Source organism: Hippopotamus amphibius, chromosome 13, assembly GCF_030028045.1.
Source record: "Hippopotamus amphibius kiboko isolate mHipAmp2 chromosome 13, mHipAmp2.hap2, whole genome shotgun sequence".
Lineage (NCBI taxonomy): Eukaryota > Metazoa > Chordata > Mammalia > Artiodactyla > Hippopotamidae > Hippopotamus > Hippopotamus amphibius.
In genome coordinates this window covers 6,492,267-6,517,865 of record NC_080198.1, presented here as the reverse complement: position 1 = coordinate 6,517,865, position 25,599 = coordinate 6,492,267, and the positions used below count along the sequence as shown (strand labels likewise).

At 43.2% G+C, this 25,599-nt stretch overlaps 1 protein-coding gene across 3 annotated transcripts in view; it reads right to left on the bottom strand.

The window, feature by feature from the left end:
- The window catches only part of SEC13 (SEC13 homolog, nuclear pore and COPII coat complex component), a 41,018-nt gene extending 15,419 nt beyond the window's left edge, over positions 1–25,599 (bottom strand). Inside the window, exons 1-6 of one of the 3 annotated variants that reach the window (XM_057705187.1) lie at positions 25,493–25,537; positions 23,811–23,987; positions 22,735–22,779; positions 20,455–20,570; positions 11,351–11,502; positions 10,750–10,883 (exon numbers count right to left, since the gene is read on the bottom strand). In XM_057705187.1, the coding sequence (XP_057561170.1) occupies positions 10,750–10,883; positions 11,351–11,502; positions 20,455–20,570; positions 22,735–22,779; positions 23,811–23,822 (459 nt within the window). In that variant the 5' untranslated portion in view covers positions 23,823–23,987; positions 25,493–25,537. Of the gene's footprint in view, positions 1–10,749; positions 10,884–11,350; positions 11,503–20,454; positions 20,605–22,734; positions 22,780–23,810; positions 23,988–25,492 lie in introns of all 3 variants that reach the window. The other 2 variants (XM_057705188.1, XM_057705189.1) reach the window with 2 other exon arrangements.

Below are 25,599 nucleotides of genomic sequence, written 5' to 3'. Positions count from 1 at the left end.
CACCAAAGAGCCTGTAAGCTCCAGTGCTGGGTGACCTCAGGCCAAACGACCACCAGGGTGGGAACACAGCCCCACCCATTGGCAGACAAGCAGATTAAAGTCTCAATGAGCTCCACCCACCAAATTGGATTAAAGTTTTACTGACCTCTGCCCACCCAGCCCAACCCACCATCAGTCCCTCCCATCACAAAGCACCCACAAGCCTCCTAGACAGCTTCCTCCACAAGAGGGCAGACATCAGAATCAAGCAGCATCAGCAGTATTTCATCTTGTGGAACTGAAAATCACAGCCACAGAAAGACAGAGAAACTGAAAAGGCAAAAGACTTTGTACCAGATGAAGGGGCAAGATTAAACACCAGAAAAGCAACTAAATGAGGAGGAGATAGGCACTCTTCCGGAAAAAGAATTCAGAATAATGATGGTGAAGATGATCCAGGACTTTGAAAAAAGACTGGATGTAAAGAGCGAAAAGCTGCAAGAAAAGTTTACCAAAGACCTAGAAGAATTAAAGAACAAACAAACAGAGATATGCAATACAATAACTGAAATGAAAAATACATAAGAAGGAACCAATAGGAGATTAACTGAGGCAGAAGGGCAAATAAGTGACCTGGAAGACAGAATGGTGGTAATAACTGATGCAGAAAAGAATAAAGAATGGAAAGAACTGAAGACAGCCTAAGAGGCCTCTGGGACAACGTTAAACGCACCAACGTTCCCATTGTAGGGGTCCCAGAAGGAGAAGAGAGAAAGAAAGGACCTGAGAAAATACTGGAAGAGATTATAGTTGAAAACTTCCCTAACATGGGAAAGGAAATAGCTAGCCAAGTCCAGGAAGTGCAGAGAGTCCCAGACAGGATAAACCCAAGGAGAAACACGCCAAGACATATTGTAGTCAAATTGATAACAATTAAAGACAGAGAAAAGTTATTAAGAGCAACAAGGGAAAAATGACAAATAACATACAAGGGAACTCCCATAAGGTTAACAGCTGATTTCTCAGCAGAAACTCTGCAAGCCAGAAAGGAGTGGCATGATATATTTCAAGTGATGAAAGGGAAGAACCTACAGCCAAGAATACTCTACCCAGCAAGGATCTCATTCAGATTTGACAGAGAAATCAAAAGCTTTACAGACAAGCAGCAGCTAAGAGAATTCAGCACCACCAAACCAGTCCTACAACAAATGCTAAAGGAACTTCTCTAAGTGGGAAGCACAAGAGAAGAAAAGGACCTACAGAAACAAAAAGAGAACAATTAAGAAAATGGTAATAGGAACATACATATCAATAATTACCTTGAATGTAAATGGAGTAAATGCACCAACCAAAAGACACAGACTGGCTGAATGGATACAAAAACAAGACCCATATATATGCTGTCTACAAGAGACTCACTTCACACCTAGGGACACATACAGACTGAAAGTGAAGGGATGGAAAAAGATATTACATGCAAATGGAAATCAAAAGAAAGCTGGAGTAGTGATACATCAGATAAAATAGACTTTAGAATAAAAAATGTTACAAGAGACAAGAAAGGACACTACATAAAGATCAAGGGATCAATCCAACAAGAAGAGATAACAATTATAAATATATATGCACCCAATATAGGAGCACCTCAATACATAAGGCAAATGCTAACAACTATGAAAGAGGAAATCATAGTGGGGGACTTTAACACCCACTTACACCAATGAACAGATCATCCACACAGAAAATTAATAAGGAAACACAACCTTTAAATGACACAATAAATCACCTTGATTTAAGAGATAATCTATAGGACATTACAACCAAAACCAGCAGATTACACATTCTTCTCAAGTGCACATGGAACATTCTCCAGGATCACATTTTGGGTCATAAATCAAGCCTTGGTAAATTCAAGAAAATTGAAATCATATCAAGCATCTTTTCTGACCACAACGCTATGAGATTAGAAATCAATTACAGGAAAAAAAAACCTGTAAAAAACACAAACACATGGAGGCTAAACAATATGCTACTAAATAACCAAGAGATCACTGAATAAATCAAAGAGGAAATCAAAAAATACCTAGAGACAAATGACAATGAAAACACGATCCAAAACCTATGGGATGCAGCAAAGGCAGTTCTAAGAGGGAAGTTTATAGCGATACAATCCTACCTCAAGAAACAAGAAAAATCCCAAATAAACAATCTAATCTTACACCTAAAGAACCTAGAGAAAGAAGAGCAAACAAAACCCAAAGTTAGTAGATGGAGAGACATCATAAAGATCAGAGCAGAAATCAATGAAATAGAGACAAAGAAAACAATAGCAAAAATCAATAAAAATAAAAGCTGGTTCTTTGAGAAGATAGATAAAATTGACAAACCTCTAGCAAGACTCATCAAGAAAGAGAGGGAGAGGACTCAAATCACTAAAATTAGAAATGAAACAGGAGATGTTACAATGGACACTGCAGAAATAAAAAGCACCATAAGAGACTACTACAAGCAACTATATGCCAATAAAATGGACAACCTGGATGAAATGGACAGATTCTTAGAAAGGTATAACCTTCCAAGATTGAATCAGGAAGACATAGAAAATACGAACAGACCAATCACAAGTAATGAAATTGAAAGTGTGATTAAAAATCTCCCAACAAACCAAAGTCCAGGACCAGATGGATTCACAGGTGAATTCTATCAAACATTTAGAGAAGAGCTAACACTCATCCTTCTCAAACTCTCCCAAAACATTGCAGAGGAAGGAACACTCCCAAACTCATTTTATGAAGCCACCATCATCCCGATACCAAAACCAGACAAAGATACTACGAAAAAAGAAAACTACTGACCAATATCACTGATGAATTTAGATGCAAAAATCCTCAACAAAATACTAGCCAACAGAATCTGACAACACATTCAAAGGATCATACACCATGATCAAGTGGGGTTTATCCCTGGAATGCAAGGATTCTTCAACATACGCAAATCAATCAATGTGACACACCATATTAACAAACTGAAGGATAAAAACCACATGATCATCTCAACAGATGCAGAAAAAGCTTTTGACAAAATTCAACACCCATTTATGATAAAAACTCTCCAGAAGGTGGGCATAGAGGGAACCTACCTCAACATAATAAAGGCCATATATAACAAACCCACAGCAAACATCATTCTCAATGGTGAAAAACTGCAAGCATTCCCTCTAAGATCAGGAACGAGAAAAGGATGTCCACTCTCGCCACTAATATTCAACATAGTTTTGGAAGTCCTTGCCACAGCAATCAGAGAAGAAAAAGAAATAAAAGGAATCCACATTGGAAAAGAAGTAAAACTGTCACTGTTTGCAGATGACATGATACTATACATAGAAAACCCTAAAGATGCCACCAGAAAACTACTTGAGCTAATCAATGAATTTGGTAAAGCTGCAGGATACAAAATTAACACACAGAAATCTCTTGCATTTCTATACACTAACAATGAAAGATCAGAAAGAGAAATGAAGGAAACAATCCCATTCACCATTGCAACAAAAAGAATAAAATACCTAGGAATAAACCTAAGCAAGAAGGTAAAAGACCTGTACTCAAAAAACTACAAGATACTAATGAAAGAAATCAAAGATGACACAAACAGATGGAGGGACATACCATGTTCTTGGATTGGAAGAATCAACATTATGAAAATGACTATATTACCAAAAGCAATTTACAGATTCAATGCAATCCCGATCAAATTACCAGTGGCATTTTCCACAGAACAAGAAATCTTATGATTTGTATGGAAACACAAAAGACCCTGAATAGCCAAAGCAATCTTGAGAAGGAAAGATGGAATTGGTGGAATCAGGCTTCCTGACTTCAGGCTATACTACAAGGCTACAGTGATCAAGACAGTATGGTACTGGCACAGAAACAGAAATACAGATCAATGGAACAGGACAGAAAGCCCAGAGATAAACTACGGTCAACTAATCTATGACAAAGGAGGCAAGGATATACAATGGAGAAAAGGTAGCCTCTTCAATAAGTGGTGCTGGGAAAACTGGACAGCTACATGTAAAAGAATGAAATTAGAACACTTCCTAACACCATACACAAAAATAAACTCAAAATGGATAAAAGACTTAAATGTAAGGCCAGACACTATAAAAGTCCCAGAGGAAAACAAAGGAAGAACACTCTTCAGCGTAAATAACAGCAAAATCTTTTTTGATCCACTCCCTAGAATAATGGAAATAAAAACAAAAATAAATAAGTGGGATCTTATGAATGAATCTTCAAAGCTTCTGCACAGCAAAGGAAACTATAAGCAAGACGAAAAGACAACCCTCAGGATGGGAGAAAATATTTGCAAACGAATCAACAAAGGATTAATCTCCAAAATATATAAACAGTTCATACAGCTCAATATCAAAAAAACAACCCAATCAAAAAATGGGCAGAAGACCTAAATAGGTATTTCTGCAAAGAAGACATATGGATGGCCAAGAGGCACATGAAAAGCTGCTCAACATCACTAATTCTTAGAGAAATGCAAATCAAAACCACAATGAGGTATCACCTCACACGAATCAGAATGGACTTCATCAGAAACTCTACAAACAGTAAATGGTGGAGAGGGTGTGGAGAAGAGGGAACGCTCTTGCATTGCTGGTGGGAATGTAAATGGATACAGCCACTATGGAGAACAGTATGGAGGTTCCTTGCAAAACTAAAAGTAGAACTACCATATGACCCAGCAATCCCACTCCTGGGCATATACCCAGAGAACACCATCATTCAAAAAGACACATGCACTCCAATGTTCACTGCAGCACTACTTACAATAGCCAGGACATGGAAGCAACCTAAATGTCCATCAACAGATGAATGGATAAAGAAGATGTGGTACATACATACAATGGAATATTACTCAGCTGTAAAAAGCAATGAAACTGGGACATTTGTAGAGACATGGATGGACCTAGAGACTGTCATACAGAGTGAAGTGAGTCAGAAAGAGAAAAACAAATATTGTATATTAACACATATATGTGGATTATAGGAAAGTGGTAGAAATCAACTGGTTTGCAAGGGAGAAATAGAGACACAGATGTAGAGAACAAACATATGGACACCAAGTGGGGAAAGCGGGAAGGGTTGGCGGGGGGAATGAACTGGGAGCCATCAAATTGTACAGTCTAAATATATGCAGTTTATTGTAAAAAATAAAAAAATTAAAAATTAAAAAAAAAAAAAAAGAAACCAAAAACCTAAACAGACCAATAACTATGAACATAGATGATAAAATCCTCAACAAAATATCAGCAAACCCAATTCAACAATACATTAAAGGATCATACACCATGATCAAGTAAGAATTATTTCAGGGATGCAAGGCTCATTTAACACCCACAAATCAATCCAGGTGATACACATTAACAAAATGAAGGATAAAAATCATACAATTATCTCAACAGATGCAGAAAAAGCATCTGATTAAATTCAGCATCTGTTTATGATAAAACTCTCAACAAGTGGGTATAGAAGGTAAAGACAATATATGACAAGCCCATAGCTAACATCATACTCAATGGTGAAAAACTGAAAGCTTTTCCCCTAAGATCAGGAAGAGGACAAGGATGCCCACACTTGCCACTTTTACTTATCCAAGTATTGGAAGTCCCAGCCAGAGCAATCCGGCAAGAAAAAGAAATAAAAGGCATCCAAATTGGAACGGAAAAAGTAAAGCAGTCAGTATTTGGAGATGATATGATGTTATATATAGAACATCCTCAAGACCACCAAAAAACTGTTAGAAATAATAAAAATTTAATAAAGTTGCAGGATACAAAATCAATATACAAAAATCTCTTGCATTTCCACACACTAACAATGAACTATCATAAAAGAAATTATGAAAACAATCCATCATAACTGCATCAGAAAGAATAAAATACCTAGGAGTAAATGTAACCAATGAGGGGAGAGAGCTGTACGTTGAGGACAATGATGAAAGAAGTTAAGGCAACACAAGTGAAAGGTTCCCATCCAGATGGACTGGAAGCAATAATACCATTAAAGCGCCACACAACCCAAAGCAATCTACAGGTTTCATGCACTTTTGATCAAAATTTCATTTCTCACAGAAACAGAACCAACAATCCTAAAATTTGTATGGAATCATAGAAGATCCCTTTATTAAAAAGATACAGTGACCAAAACAGTATGGTATTGGCATTAAAAACAGACACATATTCTGTTACTGGCTGTCTACATTTACCTGTCTACCTGATAGTTTCTACTCTCACTAAAATGTAAACAAACAAAAAAATGAAAAACAAACAAAAAACAACCAGCCACAAAGATCAATGGAACAGAACCCAGAACCCAGAAATAAACCCATGCATATGTGGCCAATTAATTTACAATAAAAAATAGTCTCTTCAATAGACAGTGTTGGGAAAACTTGACAGCCATATATAAAAGAATGAAACTGGACTACTATCTTACACCAAACATAAAAATTAACTCAGAATGGATTAACAAATGTGAGATCTGAAGCCATAAAACTCTTAGAGGCAAACATAGGTGCTAAGCTCTTTGACACTCAACTTGGTGATGATTTTCTGGGTCTGACTCCAAAAGCAAAGGCAACATAATCAAAAATAAACAAGAGGAACTACATCAAACAAAAGGCTTCTGTACAGCAAAAGAAATCAACAAAGTGAAAAGGCAACCTACAGAATGGGAAAAAATATTTGCAAATCACGTTATCTAATAAGGGGCCAATATCCAAAACATAAAAGAACTCATACAACTCAATAGTAAAAACCAAATAATTCAACTTAGAAATGGCAGAGGATCTGAATATAGGGTTTTCCCAAGAAGATATATAGATGAGTCAACAAATACATGAAAAGATGCTCAACATCACTAATTAGGGAAATGTAAATCAAGACCACAATGAGGTATCACCTCACATCTGCCAGAACAGCTACTATCAAGCAAACAAGAAACAGCAAGTGTTGTTGAGGATGTGGACAAAAGAGAACCCCTTTGCACACAGTTGTTGAGAATATAAATTGGTGCAGCCACTATGGAAAACAGTATGGAGGATCCTCAAAAAATGAGAAGTACAACAACCTTACAATCCAGCAATTCCACTTCTGGCTATTTATACCAAAAACCAAAAAACCAACACCCCCCCCCCCCATTAATTAAAAATATATCTGCACCCCCATGTTCAATGCAGCATTATTTATAATAGCCAAGATATGCAAACAAGCTGTGTCCATCAATGGATGAATGGATAAACAGGTCGGGTGTGTACACACACACACACAGACACACACACACAGAGGAATATTATTCAGCCATAAAAAAAGAATGAAATCTTACCATGTGCAACAACATGGATGGTCCTTGAGAGCATTATGCTAAGTGAAATAAGTCAGAAAGAGAAAGACAAATACTGTGTGATCTCACTTATGTGTGAAATTAATAAAAACCCCCAAGCTCATAGATACAAAGAATAGACTGGTGGTTTCCAGAGGTGGAGATGGGAGATGGCCAAAATGGGTGAAAGAGATCAAATTGTATAAACTTTCAGTTATAACAGTCTATAGGCACCAGTGCTGGGATGCCTCAGGCCAAACAACCAACAGGGTAGGAACACAGCCCCACCCATCAGCAGACGGCCTGCCTAAAGTCTTCTTGAGTCCACTGTCGGCCCTGCCCACCAGAGGGACAAGACCCAGCTCCATCCACCAGTCCCTCCCGCCAAGAAGCCTGCAAAAGCCTCTCAGACCAGCTTCATCCACCAGGGGCAGACAGCAGAAACAAGAACTACAACCTTGCAGCCTGCAGAACAGAAACTACAATCACAGAAAGTTAGACAAAATAAGACAGCAGAGAAATATGTCCCCAAAAAACGAACAAGATAAAACCCCAGAACAACTAAGTGAAGTGGAGATAGGCAATCTACCCAAAAAAAGAATTCAAAGTAATAATAGTAAAGACGATCCAAGAGCTTGGAAAAGGAATGGGGGCACAGACTGAGAAGATAAAAGAAACGTTTAATAAAGCGCTAAAAGATCTAAAGAACGAACAAAAAGAGATGAAAAATACAATAACTGAAATGAAAAATACACTAGAAGGAATCAATAGCAGAATAAGTGAGGCAGGAGAAGGGATGAGTGAGCTGGAAGACGGAATGGTGGAAATCACTGCCACAGAACAGAATAAAAAAAAAGAATGAAAAGAATGAGGACAGTCTAAGAGACCTCTGCCACAACATCAAATGCACCATTCGTATTATAGGGATCCCAGAGGCAAGAGAGAGAAAGGTCCTGAGAAAATACTTGAAGAGATAATAGCGAAAACTTCCCTAACATGGGAAGTCAGTTCCCCAAAGAAGATACACAAATGGCCAATAAGCACGTGAAAAGATGCCCAACATCATTACTCATTAGAGAAATGCAAATCAAGACCACAATGAGATACTACCTCACACCCACTTGGATGGCTACCATCAAAAAGAAGACAACGAGTGTTAGCAAGGTTGTGGAGAAACTGAAGCCCTCACACCCTGCTGGCAGGAAAGTAAAATGGTGCAGTTAATTTGGGTAACAGTTAGCAGTACTTCAAAAAGTTAAACATAGAGCTTCCATGACTTGACAGTTCTACTCCCAGGTAGTTACCCAGCAAAGTTAAAAACACAAAAACTTACACACAAATAAATGTTCATAGGAGCATTATTCATAATAGCTGAAAATGAACCCTAACTGATGAGTGGCAAAATAAAATTTGTATATTCACACAATGGAATATTATTCTGCCATAAAAAGGAATGAAACACTGATATATGCTATGATACAGATGACCCTTGAAAACATGCTAAGTGAAAGAAGTCAGTCACAAAAGACTACATACTGTATAATTCCCTGCACAGCAAATGTCCAGAATAGGCAAATCCAGAAAAAGAAGGTAGATTAGGGTTGCCTGGGGCTAGGGGTAGGGTGGAGTGGAGAGTGACTGCTAATGGGGTTTCTTTTTAAGGTGATGAATAAAGATCTGGATATTAGCGGTGAGAGTTGTACAACTTTGTGAGTATACTAAAAACTACAGAACTGTATACTTTAAAAAAAGGGTGAATTTCATGATATGTGAATTTTATCTTTTTTTTTTTTTAATTTATTTATGTTATTGGCTGTGTTGGGTCTTTTTTGCTGTGTGTGGGCTGTCCTTTAGTTGTGGTGAGCGGGGACTGCTCTTTGTCGTGGTGCGTGGGCTCCTCATTGCCGTGGCTTCTCTTGTTGTGGAGCACGGGCTCTAGGCGCATGGGCTTCAGTAGTTGCAGCACATGGGCTCAACAGTTGTGGCGCACGGGCTTAGTTGCTCCGCAGCATGTGGGATCTTCCTGGAGCAGGGATCGAACCCGTGTCCCCTGCATTGGCAGGCGGATTCTCAACCACTGCGCCACCAGGGAAGCCCCTGAATTTTATCTTTTTTAAAAAGTTACAAACAAAAGTACAAAATTCCTGTTCTCAAACAGCTGGTGTTCACCAAGTAGCCAGCTATGCTTTCCAGTGAACACCTATTGGCTCTCTGGGGGTACTCCTTAGGTGTGCTCGAGGGCACCGCATTACTTACTTCTTCCTCCTGCTCAGATGCCAATACCATGCAGTCTTGTGGTGGTTGGTGGTTCATTCTTCTTCACTTGTATTTTGGAGTTTGTGGAAATACCCTGTTACCCAGTTTTGTTGTTAATTGTTGTTCAGGAGGGTTTGGTTTTGCTATTGGTTTTGCTAGCTAGTGGTTTCTATGCAGAAATGTGGAAAAGACTCAGGCACTATGCTGCCATTCCCCACTGTCTTCCCAGAGGTCTCCCAGCCTATTCAGTTTTGCAGGTTAGTCAGATGGGGATCACAGGGTCCCAAGTAACAAGACACTGAGACAGGCTCCTGGGGCCTTGAAGGCTAGGCAGGCTGTGGATCCCCTGAATTTGAGAACTGCAAAAGTACAGTGTCAAACTTGGGGCTGCTGACTTCCATCTGGGTAGCTTTCAGAAGTGTTCAGGCCATGTACACTGCTATGTAGACAGAAGGTACACAGATTCCAGGGTTCTAACCTCAGCACAGTACCTTCTCTAAGTCACTTACTTTTTCTGAGCCTCATTACCTAATCATAAAATGAGAACAGGACTGGTGACCTTGCAAATCTGTACATTTGTTCGTTTTTTCTTTTATTCACAAACATCTGTGAGGATTACATGACATACAACAGAGGCTCAAGAAATGAGAGTTTCCCCCAACTGTCCACAGTATTCTTGACTGTTTCAACCTAAATGTCCAATGACTACAAGTAGAGAACTAAATTCCTATGCTTTTTGTAACACCACTCAGTTCCAGGGGTCTCAATGACCACTGCAGGCTATGTCAACTTAAGGTGTCCATAGCGAGGGTGGCAGCTAGGCAGCTACTGCTGCCACCTTGCCAGTGCCCTGGCCCTCCCTGACTTGGAGGAACCAGTGCCAACCCTGTCCTGGGCTGAATGAGGCTGGTGCAGCCTGGCCTCCCTGGATGCAGCCTCCGTCTGGCTTCAGAGCGGAGAGGCTCCGAGTTGCTCTCCCAAGCATGTGTGATTAGCAGCCCCCTCCGCTGGCCCACTGCACAGGAGTGACACTGCTCCTGCCACTCTCTAAGGAATGAACAGGGGACACGTGGCAAGACCACAGAGCTAACCCCAGCATGCAGGCAGAGCGTGGACTTACAGTGTGAGCGTTGCTGATCTTCTTCACTTCCCACTGGCCCAACCCGGTGTAAGTCAGCAGGGAGATGGCCCCGTCTGAGCTCCCACAGGCCAGGATCAGCCCGTAGTCATGGGGGGCCCAGCACACAGAGTTTACTGCAGGAAGGAGGGAGGCACAGTGAGCACACGTTCATTTCCGAGAGTTACTGTTTTATTCAATTTCTAAAAAAAAAAAATTGTAGGGATCCCCAGGGGGAAGTTGTAATTTCGTCAATTAAGGAGATCTAAAAAACCTATCACCTACTAATATCATCATCATCATAAGCTAAAGCCTATCTTATAATCTGAGAACAAAGGCTAGTACCTACAATGAATAAACCTTAAAAAAATAACAACAAAAACCTCACTATGATGTCTTTGCGTTTCTCATTTTGCTTTGGATTGGCTTTAGGTCTTAGGGCCTTCCCTCTGCTGTGGACAAACAGAAAAGCAACCAAAGCCCAAGGGACAAATGAGGAGCATCACAGCCTTAGCCAGGACAGAGGCCTCCCCACCCGCCTCTTCCTCCCTGCACTCCCCCAAGGCCCTCCGCCTGCTGCGCTCTCCCGCCACACTCAGTATACCTGAGGAGTCGTGTCCCGTGTGCTCATGTGTCTTCTCCCAGGTGCCATTTTCCTCTTTCCAGATAATGACCTTCCGGTCGTAGGAGCAGGATGCCAGGATATTGCCATACATGGGGTGGGCCCAGGCCACTTGCCACACAGGACCCTCATGACTGCAAGGGGAAAGGGTCAGAGGTTGCTTAAATGCGCCAAAGGAACTCACAGTGCTCTGCCAGCCACTACTTTTGGACAGAAGTGAATGGCTTCTCAGGACAGAACTGCCTAAGAATTTCAAAAGGGAGGGCTGTATAATGTCACTCAAAAGGGACCTTCGTTGGGCAGTGAGGACCCGGAGGCCGAAAGCGAGACGGCCCCTCTGTCCTGACCCGGCAGAGCCCTCACCTGCACCAGACAGTGGCCAGCACTTCCTACATCTACTGTCATCAGCACAGCCACTGACTGATCCAGGGTTTACCCTCACAAGTGCTCGGGATATATCTGTAAATGAATCACTACTCATCTTCCCAGATGGTCACCTTCTTGAGGAGGCAGTAACTGTTTCATTTTGATACTTTCCACTACTCTCTTAACTTGTTCAAAGGCACGTCTCTCTCTTCTCATCTCTGTGCATTCACTGTCTGAGCACGTACCCTGTGCCAGGCTGTGTACTGGGGCCGTCCCTCAGGAGGGGAGGCACCCAGCACACAAGAGGTAGACGGCACAGAGGGAATGGGACAGGCTTTTTCACACCCATTCCACGCTCACAAGCTGCTTGACCTTAGGCCACGGCCATATCCTCTCTTTGGCTTTGTCTCTTAATAGAGATGTCAACAAGACTTCTTTCACATGGTGGTCATGAGGGAAATGTTTGTGATAACTCAATAAAGAGCTTAGAACAGTGGCTGGCACAAGAAAAGGAAAAAAACACAAGTTTGATGCCTGTTAGCTCTTAGTGCTGCTCCCTGCTCACCCATTCACCCCGGGGCTATGGGCACTCAGAGTCCTCCTCCCTCCGGCTGGGACAATCATCCATCCCCAGTCTCTACAAAGGGGCTGCTAATGAAACTCTTGTAGACGCAAACGTCCTACAACTAGCATAGTTTTAACTGAGGGAACAAAGAAGGAGGCCATGAATTTTTTTACCCTCCAATATTTCATTTACTTTGAGCCGTAGGAAAACACAGAGCAGAGAGGACCGAGTGATAGCAGATGGTGCAGCCCCGCTACTGCCGGCAGCCGGGCCTCACCCCCGGAGCTCCCCGCTCAGCTGGGGCTGCTGCGCAGGGCAGGCAGCATTTGGCTCCTCAGTCACTGGACTCCTGACACTCAGGAAGAGGGGAACTTCTGGGCCTGTCTCCCTAAATGGCTACTGACTTAGCTATGTCTCCTTTAATCCATTCACAAACATGTACTGAGCACCCACTTGTGAGGGATTCTTAACCTCTCCTATGCAGTCTGGCAAAGCTTATGGTCCCTTCTCAGAATAATGGATAAAACAGAGCTAGGATTATAAAGGAAACTCAATTATATTGAAATACAGTTATCAAAACGTTAAAGAACAATTTATGTTATTAGTGATACGTGTGCTTCTTTGCTAACACATGAAGCAACAAACTCTAGTAGCAAGTCTAATAACCATTCTAATTCTGGGCGTGTCCTCCGCCTTCCAAGGGCCCCTCTGGGCCACTGGTCCTAGGGGTGCAGGAGGAAAGTGGTGGGGGAGAAGAAGAGAAGCAGAAGAGGGGAGGGACCCTCTGGGATCAGAGGATCGGGGGAGGAATGGAAGGCATTTCTGCTGCCCACTGGCCCGGGAAGCCTGCTGGGGTCCTGGGCCTGATCTCCAACTCTCCAGGGTCCCCTCCAAGACGCGCTGGTCCCAGGGGTATACGAGCGTGGCAGGGGAAGAGAAAGAGAGGCAGACTGGTGGTGCGACATTCCAGTACCAGGGGAGGTGTGGAGGGCCTTTCCCCTGCCCACTTGGGTCCGGCTGGGCCTGCTGGGCTCCCGAGTCTGGTCCCTCCCCAGCTGCATGGGCCCTAAAGGTGTGGGAGGGAGGGAGAAAGGAAGAGGAGAAGAGGGGAAGAGGAAGAGAGTTAGACAGTGGTGGGGGGGACCTTGCAGGACTGGAGGATCAGGGGAGATGCTGCGGGAAATCTCCCTACCCACTTGGCACCAGGAAGCCTGTTGTGCTCCTAGGCCTGATCTTCGGTCCTCCAGAGGCCCCTCTAGGTCTCATTGGTCCTAGGGGTGTAGGAGGAGAGCAGGGGAGAAGAGGAGAGGCAGGCAGGGGAGGGGGCCCTCTGGGATTGGAGGATCAAGGGAGGTGAAGAAGGTATTTGCCCTGCCCACTAGCCCTGGGAAGCCTGCTGGGCTCACGGACCTGGTCCTTCACACTCCAGGGCCCCCTCCAGCTGCTTGGGACCTAGGTGAGTGGGAGGGAGGGAGGTGGGGGAAGAGGAAGAGAGGAGGACAAGGAACCTCTGAGACTGGGGGAAGTGCCACAGGAGTTTCCCTAGCCCAGCTGGCCCTGGGCAGCCTGTTGAGCGTCAGAGTCCAGTTTCCTGCCTTCCAGTGCCCCCTCCAGCTGTGAGGGTCCTAGGGGAACAGGAGGGAGGGGGTGGGGAAGAAGAGAGCCCAAGAGGGAGGGACCCTCCGAGACTGGAGGACTAGGGGAAGTGCCTAGCATTTCTTCCACCAACTTGGGCCCAGGGAGCCTGCTGGGTACCTGGACCTGGTCCTTTGCCCCCAGGACCAGAGGCATTCCTGGGACCTTCTGCTTCATTGGGCCTAAGCCTCATTCCCCACCACCCCCAGGGCTTTTTCTAAGTGTAGGCCCCACCCACTGCCTAAGCCCCAAGCCTGCAGCCAAGGCCTTTTCAGGCTTTTTTTTTTTTTCCTTCCTTTTTTCTTTTTCCCACCTCTTCACTTTGGCTTTTGCAGTTGTTTTACCTTCCAGTTGTTGCTCCATCTATTTTAAAGATTTTTTTCTAACACACCTGTTAGTTTCCTGTTCTTATTGTATTTTTTATCTTGCTATTGTTCCGCTGTTCTACTTTTTTGTTTTTTTCCTTTTCCTGCTCCACACAGCTTGTGGGATCTTGATTCACAGGCCTGGGATCAGGCCTGAGCTCCTGAGGTGGGCGCTCTGAGTCCAAAACATTGGACTAACAGGGAACCCCAGTCCCCAGGGAATATTCATCAGAGTCAGGTCTCCCAGGGGTTCTCACCTCAGCACCAAGACCCAGCTCTACTCAACAGCCTACAAACTCCAGTGCTTGAAACCTCAGGCCAAACACCCAGTGGGACAGGAACACAATCCTGCCCCTCCAAAGGAGGGGGAAAAATGAGATGACAAAAAATATGTCACAGATGAAGGAACAAGGTAAAAACGCACAAGACGAAATAAATGAAGAGGAAATAGGCAACCTAGCTGAAAAAGAATTCAAAGTAATGATAGTAAAGATGATCCAGAATCTCGGAAACAGAATCGATAAAACACAAGAAATGTTTAACAAAGATCTAGAAGAACTAAAGGGGAAACACTCATAGATAAACACAATAACTGAAATGAAAAATACACTGGAAAGTATCAATAACAGAATAACTGAGGCAGAAGAACGAATAAGTGAGATGGAAGATAGAATGGTGGAAATAAATGCCAAGGTAGAGAATAAGGAAAAAAGAATGCAAAGAATTGAGGAGTCTTAAGAGAACTCTGGGACAACATTAAATGCACTAACATTCGAATTATAGGGGTCCCAGAAGAAGAAAAGAAAAAGAAAGGGTCTGAGAAAATATTCGAAGAGATTATAGTAGAAAACTTCCCTAACATGGGAAAAGAAATAGTCTCCCAAGTCCAGGAAGCACAGAGAGTCCTATACAGGATTAACCCTAGAAGAAACACACCAAGACACATATTAGTCAAACTAACAAAAATTAAATTCAAAGAAAAAATATTAAAAGCAGCAAGTGAAAAGCAAAAAATAACATACAAAGGAAACCCTATAAGGTTATCAGTTGATTTTTCTGCAGAAACTCTACAGGGCAGAAGGGAGTGGCAGGATATACTTAAAGTGATGAAAGGGAAAAAACTACAACCAAGATTAATCTACCCAGCAAGGATCTCTTTCAGATTTGACGGAGAAATCAAAAGTTTTACAGACAAGCAAAAGCTAAGAGAATTCAGCACCACCAAACCAGCTTTACAATAAATGCTAAAGGAAATTCTCTAGGGGGGAAACACAAGAGAAGAAAAAGACCCACAGAAACAAACCCAACACAATTAAGAAAATGGTAACAGACACATACATATCGATAGCAACATTGAATGTAAATGGATTAAATGCTCCAACCAAAAGACACAGATTGGCTGAATGGATACAAAAACAAGACCCACACATATGTTGTCCACAAGAGACCCATTTCAGACCTAGGGACACATACAGACTGAAAGTGAAGGGATGGAAAAAGATATTACATGCAAATGGAAATCAAAAGAAAGCTGGAGTAGCAATACTCATATCAAACAGACTTTAAAATAAAGACTGTTACAAGAGATAAGGATACTACATAGTGATCAAAGGATCAATCCAAGAAGAAGATATAACACTTGTAAATATTTATGCACCCAACATAGGAGCACCTCAATATGTAAGGCAAATGCTAACAGCCATAAAAGCAGAAATCGACAGTAACACAATAATAGTAGGGGACTTTAACACCCCACTTATACCAATGGACAGATCATCCAAACAGAAAATAAACAAGGAAACACAAGCTTTAAATGACACAATAGACCAGATAGATTTGATTGATATTTATAGGACATTCCACCCAAAAGTGGCAGAATACACTTTTTTCTCAAGTGCACATGGAACATTCTCTGGGCTAGATCACATCTTGGGTCACAAATCAAGCCCTGGAAAATTCAAGAAAATTGAAATCATATCAAGCATCTTTTCTGACCACAATGCTATGAGATTAGAAATCAACTACAGGAAAAAACTGTAAAAAACACAAATACATGGAGGTTAAACAATGCACTACTAAATAACCAAGTGATCACTGAGGAAATCAAAGAAGAAATTAAAAAATACATAGAAATAAATGACAATGAAAACATGACAACCCAAAACCTATGGGACACAGCAAGAGCAGTTCTAAGAGGGAAGTTTATAGCAATTCAATCTCACCTCAAGAAACAAGAAAAATCTCAAGTAAACAATCTAGCCATACACCTGAAACACCTAGAGAAAGAACAAAGAAAACCCAAAATCAGTAGAAGAATCATAAAGATCAGAGCAGAAATAAATGAAATAGAAATGAATAAAACAATAGCAGAGATCAATAAAACTAAAAGTTGGTTCTTTGAGAAGATAAACAAAATTGATAAACCTTTAGCCAGACTCATCAAGAAAAAAAGGGACAGGAAACAAATCAATAAACTTAGAAATGAAAAAGGAGAAATCACAACTGACACTGCAGAAATACAAAGGATTATAAGAGACTACTATAAACAACTATACGCCAATAAAATGGACAACCTCAAAGAAATAGAGAAATTCTTGGAAAGGTACAATTTTCCAAGACTGAATCAGGAAGAATTAGAAAATATAAACAGACCTATCACAAGTAATGAAATTGAAACTGCAATAAAAAATCTCCCAACAAACCAAAGTCCAGGACCAGATAGCTTCACAGGTAAAGTCTATCAAACATTTAGAGAAGAGCTAACACATATTCTTCTCAAACTCTTCCAAAAAATTGCTGAGGAAGGAACACTCCCAAATTCATTCTATGAGGCCACCATCACCCTGATATCAAAACCAGACAAAGATATCACAAAAAAAGAAAATTACAGACCAATATCACTGATGAACATAGATGCAAAAATCCTCAACAAAATACTAGCAAACAGAATCCAACAACACGTGAAAAGGATCATACACCATAATCAAGTGGGGTTTATCCTTGGATCATAATTCTCAATGGTGAAAAACTGAAAGCATTTCCACTAAGGTCAGGAACAAGACAAGGATGTCCACTCTCGCCACTCTTATTCAACATAGTTTTGGAAGTCCTAGACACGGCAATCAGAGAAGAAAAAGAAATAAAAGGGATATGAGTTGGAAAAGAAGAAGTAAAACTGTCACTGTTTGCAGATGATATGATACTATACACAGAAAATCCTAAAGATGCCACCAGAAAACCACTAGAACTAATCAATGAATTCGGAAAAGTTGCAGGATACAAAATTAATGCACAGAAATCCCTTGCATTCCTATACACTAACAATGAAAAATCATTAAGAGAAATTAAGGAAACAATCCCCTTTACCACCGCAACAAAAAGAATAAAATATCTAGGCATAAACCTACCTAAGGATACAAAAGACTTGTATTTAGAGAATTATGAAACACTGATGAAAGAAATCAAAGATGACATGAACAGATGGAGAAATATACCATGTTCTTGGATTGGAAGAATCAACATTGGGAAAGTGACTATACTACCCAAAGCAATCTACATATTCAATGCAATCCCTATCAAATTACCAATGGCATTCTTCACAGAATTAGAACAAAAAATTTTTACAATTTGTGTGGAAACACAAAAGACCCTGAATAGCTAAAGCAATCTTGAGAAAGAAAAATGGAGCCAAAGGAGCTGTCTGAGTTCAGACTATACTACAAAGCTACAGTAATCAAGACAGTATGGTACTGGCACGAAAACAGAAATATAGATCAATGGTATAGGATAGAAAGCCCAGAGATAAACCCACACACATTTGGTCACCTAATATATGACAAAGGAGGCAAGAACATACAGTGGAGAAAAGACAGCCTCTTCAATAAGTGGTGCTGGGAAAACTGGACAGCTACATGTAAAAGAATGAAACTAGAACACTACCTAACACCACACATAAAAATAAACTCAAAATGGATCAAAGACCTAAATGTAAGACCGGACACTATAAAACTCTTAGAGGAAAATATAGGCAGAACACTCTATGACATAAATCATAGCAAGATCCTTCTTGACCCACCTCCCAGAATAATGGAAATAAAAACAAAAATAAACAAATGGGACCTAATGAAACTTAAAAGCTTTTGCACAGCAAAGGAAACCATGAACAAGACAAAAAGACAACCCTTAGAATGGGAGAAAATATTTGTAAATGAAGCAACTGACAAAGGATTAATCTCCAAAATACACAAGCAGCTCATGCAGCTCAATATCAAAAAAAAACAAACAACCCAAACCAAAAATGGGTGGAAGACCTAAACAGACAGTTCTCCAAGGAAGACATACAGATGGCCAACAGACACATGCAAAGATGCTCAACATCACTAATCATTACAGAAATGCACTCCAAAACCACAATGAGGTATCACCTCACACCAGTCAGAACAGCCATCATTAAAAAATCTAGAAACAATAAATGCTGGAGAGGGTGTGGAGAAAAGGGAACCCTCCTGCACTGTTGGTGGGAATGTAAATGGATACAGCCACTATGGAAAACAGTATGGAGGTTCCTTAAAAAACTAAAAATAGAACTACCATATGACCCAGCAATCCCACTACTGGGCATATACCCGGAGAGAACCACGGTTCAAAAGAATACATGTACCACAATGTTCGTTGCAGCACTATTTACAATAGCCAGGACATGGAAGCAAACCTAAATGCCCAAAAACAGATGCATGGATAAAGAAGATGTGGCACATATATACAATGGAATATTACTTAGCCATAAAAAGGGATGAAATTGAGCTGTTCGTAGTGAGGTGGATGGACCTAGAGTCTGTCATACAGAGTGAAGTAAGGCAGAAAGAGAAAAACAAATACTGTATGCTAACACATATTTATGGAATCTAGAAAAATGGTACTAATGAACCTAGCTGTAGGGTAGGAATGGAGATGCAAACATAGAGAATGGACTTGACACCGGGGGGAGGGGAAGCTGGGACGTAGTGAGAGAGTAGCATCAACATATGCACATTGCCAAGTGTAAAATAGATGGCTAGTGGGAGGCTAATACAGAGCACAGGGAGACCAGCTTGATGCTTTGTGAAGACTTGGAGGGGTGGGATGGGGAGGCTGGGAGGGGGGCTCGGGAGGGAGGGGATACGGGGATATATGTATACATGTGGCTCTTTCGCTTTGTTGTATAGCGGAGACTGACACAATAGTGTAAAGCAATTATACTCCAATAAAGATTAAAAAAAAAAATAAACAAAAACACAAAACAGTGATGAGCATAAATGCAGTTTTGAGAAAGCTACCACAACTGTAATGTGAGATAAAAATATCTGTGACTCCTATTGGTAACAAAGTGACAGGTACTGTGAATACTACTGTGGTTCCTGGCCTATAGCTATAATCAAAGGAAATGCTAAGTATCAGAGTCACTGAAAATAAAGATGTAATTTTTTCCTTCCCAGTTCACCACCCCTTGAATTCTACCCACAGAACACCTGGAGATCTGTGGAACCCAGGTTAAGAACCCTATCTACTTGAGGTCGTGAACTGAGGGAAAGCACTGGAGTAAGGCCACAAAAATGAGAGCCAGGATCTCAAGAATCTCAACAGGGAGAAGGGTAAATCAAACATTTGTAAATATTCACTGAGTACCTGCAATGGGCAAACAGGCAGAATTATGGCATTTATATAATTACTACTACCTTCTTAGATTACCAGCCTTGAGTCACTTTAGATCATGCAGGCTAAACTTGTTTAAAAGAAAAAAAAAAAAAGGTAGTTTGCCACTTTTAAAAGTAGCAGTAGCCACTGGAGGCTTGCTGTGAGCAGGCTCTACCCGGGCAGAGGCAGCACCAGCCTAGGGGGTGGTGTGTGTGTATGGGGGCTGTGGTCAGTGAGTGGGTGAAAGCTCTGAGAGGTAAACTGACTCTTTCGCCCCAGGTCTGTCAGTGGGCATCTGGGTGGCAGAGCTGGGATTTGCTCCTGGCTCCATCAGCCTGGGATGCCTGCTGAGGGCAGCCGACCAGGAGTCCTCTCCACTAACCACACTGCGGGCTGCTCTGATCTGGGCTCTCAGCCACTCCTGCCGCATCTGAGCAACCCAAACACTCTCTGAGACCTTGCCCAGGGTTGGCTGCACTCACCCCCTGAGGTCAGCGATGAGGATCTGCCCTCCGTTGCGCACATCAAAGATCTTGACAGACCTGTCGGACGAGCAGGTTGCCAGGCGGGTGCCGTAGTAGTCCATCTGGGCATCATGCTGCAAAGGGAGGACAGCTCGGGAAGCCTGCAGGCTGAGCGGAGGGGGTGGGGTGGGGGCAGTCACCAGGACAGAGTCTAGTTTGGACCAGAATCTACTTGAAATTAATTGAACCTCAAAGAATCATCACTATCAGGCAGGAAGCTAGCATGTCAACATTTTCACTTCTCTGACAGGCAACTTCCTTCTGAAAGGGAAAGAAAAACCACACCCAGCTGCTTTTAAGCCCTTTATGTCATGGGGAAAGTCCTTCCCAATCCCATTCTGTGGGATGGGTATGGGAGAAAAGCTTGCCTAGCTTCCCTCTTCCTCATGCCCCAATGTGTTCTGAGGCTCCGTGGGCTACCAGGGAGGTTCAGCTCAGAGCCAGACCCAGGGCTAATGCTGACCCTGAGAAGCAGGCCACTGACTGCCTGCAGGCCCCAATCAGGTCCTCCATGATGCACATCTGGCCTGCACACAGGGTTCCACTCAGACATTTAGGCTCCTTCCTCCATCCATGGCCCTGGATCCTTTGCGGACCTTTGTTTCTGGGTTTCTACTTGACCTTCTCCCTAGTAGTGTGCCCAGTACCCCAGACTCTCCACTCATGCCTTAAATGTCGCTGGTCCCATCACTGATGAACTGACTTCATCGATGCTGCCTGGCCATCCAGACCTAGGGTTGGGCCCTGCCCACAGCTCCTTGTTCACCTGGGCAATGGTTCCTCTAAGCCAATCCACCTGCTGCCTCACTGGCCCCTCCTGTTTGCTGGCCCTGCTTATTCCAACGGATGACACTTTCTTCACTGTTGCACCTTGGGGGTCTCAGGAACTACTAGCTGTCACTTCTGCAGTCATCAGGAGCAATCACATCCTTTCAAAGGGAAGCAATCATTTCATCTGCTTTGACATTCCTTCCTCACCTCCCTACCAAGGAAAACATGCTGATTCTTCTTGGGAAGTCAACCCCCTCCATCATTCCAGGTCTTGGCTTCTTGGAAGGCAGGCAGGGCAGGTGTTAAGACAGGTCTTCTCTGCAAGTATATTTCTGAAGCACTGCTCCTGCAGAGTGCTATCACATACTTTGGGAGGAAATATGGCACAGAACCTAAGAGATTTAAATCCTACCTCAAGTTATCTGCTGTGCAACTTTAGAAAAATTTCCTAATCCCCTTGAACCTTAGTTTCTTCATCTTTAAATGGAGATGATGGCATCTGCTTCAAGGGTTGTTATGAAGGTAAAATGAGATGCTGAATGAGCAGTATTCAGCATGGGGTGTGACGCACAGTGAGCACCCAGACATCAGTCGTTACTACTTTGTCTCATCTGCTCCCCAAGATGACACACAGAGAGGTAGCGTATCCATGATTTTCCGCAACTTAGCTACGAGGAAATCAAGGCTGGCTCAGAAAAGTTAAGAGATTGCCTAGGGATCTCAGACTGGATCTTCTTACCCAAGGTGCCATGCTGTCTCCAAGGAGGTGTGGTCTCACAGATAGAACAGGCAACTCCTCTGAAGCCCAAAAGCAACTGCTGGTGGGCAGGTTGTGAGGGCACGATGCCTGTGATGAAATGCTATAGGCTGACTGACCTGGGTCCTGTTCAAAGGCTTTGTGGACTTCTTGCTCTGCATGAAGCAGAGTCTGCATCTTTGCTGCTGGAGACTTTAACCTCTGGACCTTCTCCCACAGCCTTGTCCTTTTACACCAAGCCCTGTGTTTGCCTCTCAGGAAATGCCTTGAGTTAATGACTTCTGGTTCAAAGAGCACTGTCTGGTCTGTTGTCTGTGGTGGTCCTACCGGCTCTGCCTTTGTATTGAGTCATTTTCCTATTTTTTTCTTCTTTTAAACCCCTTTCCAATGGGACTAAGAAGTGACAGCGGAGGAAGATAGGTGGGAAGACTATTTCAAACCTCTGCACCCACTTCCATCCCATCCTAGAGCCAGTTACTTTTTTGGCCAGGAGACAGAAGACCTTGAGCTACAAATTGTTTCTAGGTTTCTCCTCCCATAGAGTGACCAGACCGTCCCAGCCCTGCCAACTCAGAGGGCACTGCTGGGAGACTGACCATACCCCTTAGGTTACAGCCTGACTGGTAAAGGCTGCAAAGCCATAGTGGATTCATGATCAACAGAAATGCCCACATCCACAGCATGTGAGGAAGGGCTGAAGGAATACTTACAATCATGTCCTCATGGGAAGTATCCACAGTGTTAATTACTGACACCTAGAACCAAAGATATTGTTGGTAAACGAACTGATAATAGTTAGAATGCCATCATCTCATTAAATCCACTGATCATTTTTAAAATTCTTGACTTCATCTGTTCATTTATTCATTCAGTAAATATTCACTCTAAATGTCTTCGTTTTGCCAAGCACTGTGCCAGGGACTGGAGATGCAGACATGACAGAGAGGTACTTCTTGTGCCTAAGAAGCCTGCACATAAGTAACCCCCATAAGTAATAAGGCAAGATAAATACTTTACTGGTGGTTAGCATGTGCTAGAGCAGTCTGAGGGGCTGGTGGTGGTGGACATAAACTGGGGCTCAGATGATGAGGGATTTGCCAGGTGGCACAGGAAAAAAAAAAGTACAGTCCAATCAGAGGGAATTACATGAGCAAAGACTGGGGGATGGCTGTGTGAGTGGTCCTGGATACATTTGAGGCTGAAGAGGGACCCTAAGGGAGCTATGGCTGGGGTTCCCTTCCTGGATGACAGAGCCTCTGATGTTCCAGGCAGTTTTTTGTATAACAGGGTTAACACCTAAGACTTTGATTAATTGATTCAACTGATTCTCCTGGAGCTGCTCCCTGGTCCACCATCTATGACAGAGCTCAGTTTGTAGAGCTGGAACACAACTGCCACGGTCATCACGTTCCTACCCATTCTCTGAGGTTCAGCTCAAATTATGCACCCTCCCAACCCCCGTCTTGAAGATTCCCAGATTCCCCAACTGGCTGGACTCCTTTGAATATCAACACTGAATGTCAACAACACTTTACACTGTTTCTTCTCCCAACTAGAAGGTGAGCTCCTTGGAGCCAAGGGTCGGTGTCACTGGCAGTTTTGAATCCTCTCAAATCACCCAGCACAGTGCTTTACAACCAGAAGGAACTCGGTGACTCTCTGCTAAACGAATAAGTAATGAATAAAATCGGGCAGTTTCACTTGGTTCCACCACTATTCTCTCAAAACCCTTGAGATAGAAAAGGGTCTGAAAAGGAGGTTTCAGACTAGGTATGATATTTCTTACCATTTCCCCCATTTCATCTTTTTCCAGGACAAACCCTGCAGGTATAAAGTCTGACCTGACTTTTCAGAAAGGTAGACACTGGAAGAGGATGGCTGCAAAGCAGTTCAAAAGGTACACACGGTAGGTATAGGTTCTCTCATCAAAGTCTAGACGCCCTACAAAGCAGGCTCCTGAGGTCTGCAAAGGCAAGTAAGGAAGATAAAGAGAAGCGTCTCCTTTGTGTGCCAAGCTGTCCGGGTTACAAAGTGCTCTCACATGTGCACAGGGAGGCCTGAAGGGCAGAGTTCATCAGAGCTGTCTGATGGACTAAGGAGATGAAGAAACCCACAGAATAGAAAGCACCTGCTCAAGTCACAGAGCTAATTAAAGGTGGAGTAGGAGAAGAGCCCCACCTGCTAACTCCCAGCCCACAAAGCTTTCCACCTGACTAGGCTGCCCATCTAGCTGTTACAACCAATTCCCTAAATCAATAGCTGAGGGCTAAGTAGAGGCAGGAAGAAAGCTTACTGGTAGTTTCATATTAGTTCACCAGAGAACCTTGGAGATAACCAGCATTTATTTTGAACCATTCTCATGCACTAATCAGGACTGATGAACAAGTGCTTTTTTTTTTTTTTTTTAAGCTTCTTAAAAAAAAAAATCCTTCCTCCTGAGCACCTCAAGTTGTCTGGTCTTCGTTAAGTCGTAAGAGACAGCCCTGGAAACAATTTAGCTCTTCAGAATCACTTAATGAGTTAAAAACTCATTTAAGACAGCTGAGTGTCAGGGCATAAGCGATACCCTACGCCCCCCACCCCCCGCCCCCAGTTCAGCATCTGAAGAACCAGAGGTCAAAAAACCCCCGAGAAATATAAAACCCACTCCCCTGCAGAGCAGGAACCAAATCCAGCATCCTGACTTCTGGGTTCAACCATGTTTCCTCAAAAACCCAGGCCCAGCCATTCTCCCGATAGCACCGGCTTATTGAACCCCTACTCTGTGCCAGGCTCAGGCTAGATGCTTCCATCCATTAGTTCCCATTGGCGGTCATTCACTGGATGAGTAAGTGTGGAGGGCATGTGCACTGTGGATACCACAGAGGTTTAAAAACCCGAGCCCCTGCCTCACGGGGGCATACAGCTCATCCTTACATCAGTTTCCTGAAGGGCCCGTCATACCTCGGGGCCCTGGGCTAAGCAAGTGTTCCACCAACATCTCTGCTGTGAGAGGGGGGACGTGGGAAAAGGGAATGGTTGTGAGGATTTGAATCTCAGCTCTGTCACTTACTCCCTGTGCAAGAGGCTTCACCCCTCTGAACTTCCAGCTTCCTCATTTCGTTAAGGGGTCGTGAAATCGGAGCTGTTAGCAGGCTGAGATTAGGAACAATGCTTGAAACCTACTAAGGGCTCAGGATACAACAGCTCCTACGGTGTCTGGGGTTTTGTTTTCAATTGTTGGGGGAAGAGAAGGAAAGGAAGGAGCAGGAGACGCGGCAGCGGCGCGACCTGCGTAGTTCTGGGAGGTTCCGCGGCCTCCCCCTCCGAAAGGTCCGGACGGGCAGGGCCAGAGACCCCCAAACCCGAAGCGGTGCGGGAGAGCTGAACGGCCCCAGCCCGGGGCTAGAAGCTCGGCGCGGCGAGGAACCCGGGAAGGCTGCGACTACGGCCGGAACTCCGTTGGGCGACCCCGGCCCCAACACTCACCATGGTTGCGGCGGCGGCGGCTCCAGGCCTCGGACGTGGCAGGTCCCGGCGGCGCCTCGGAACTTCTCACTTCCGGCGCGGGGCTGGCTGGCTGGCTGGCTGGCTGG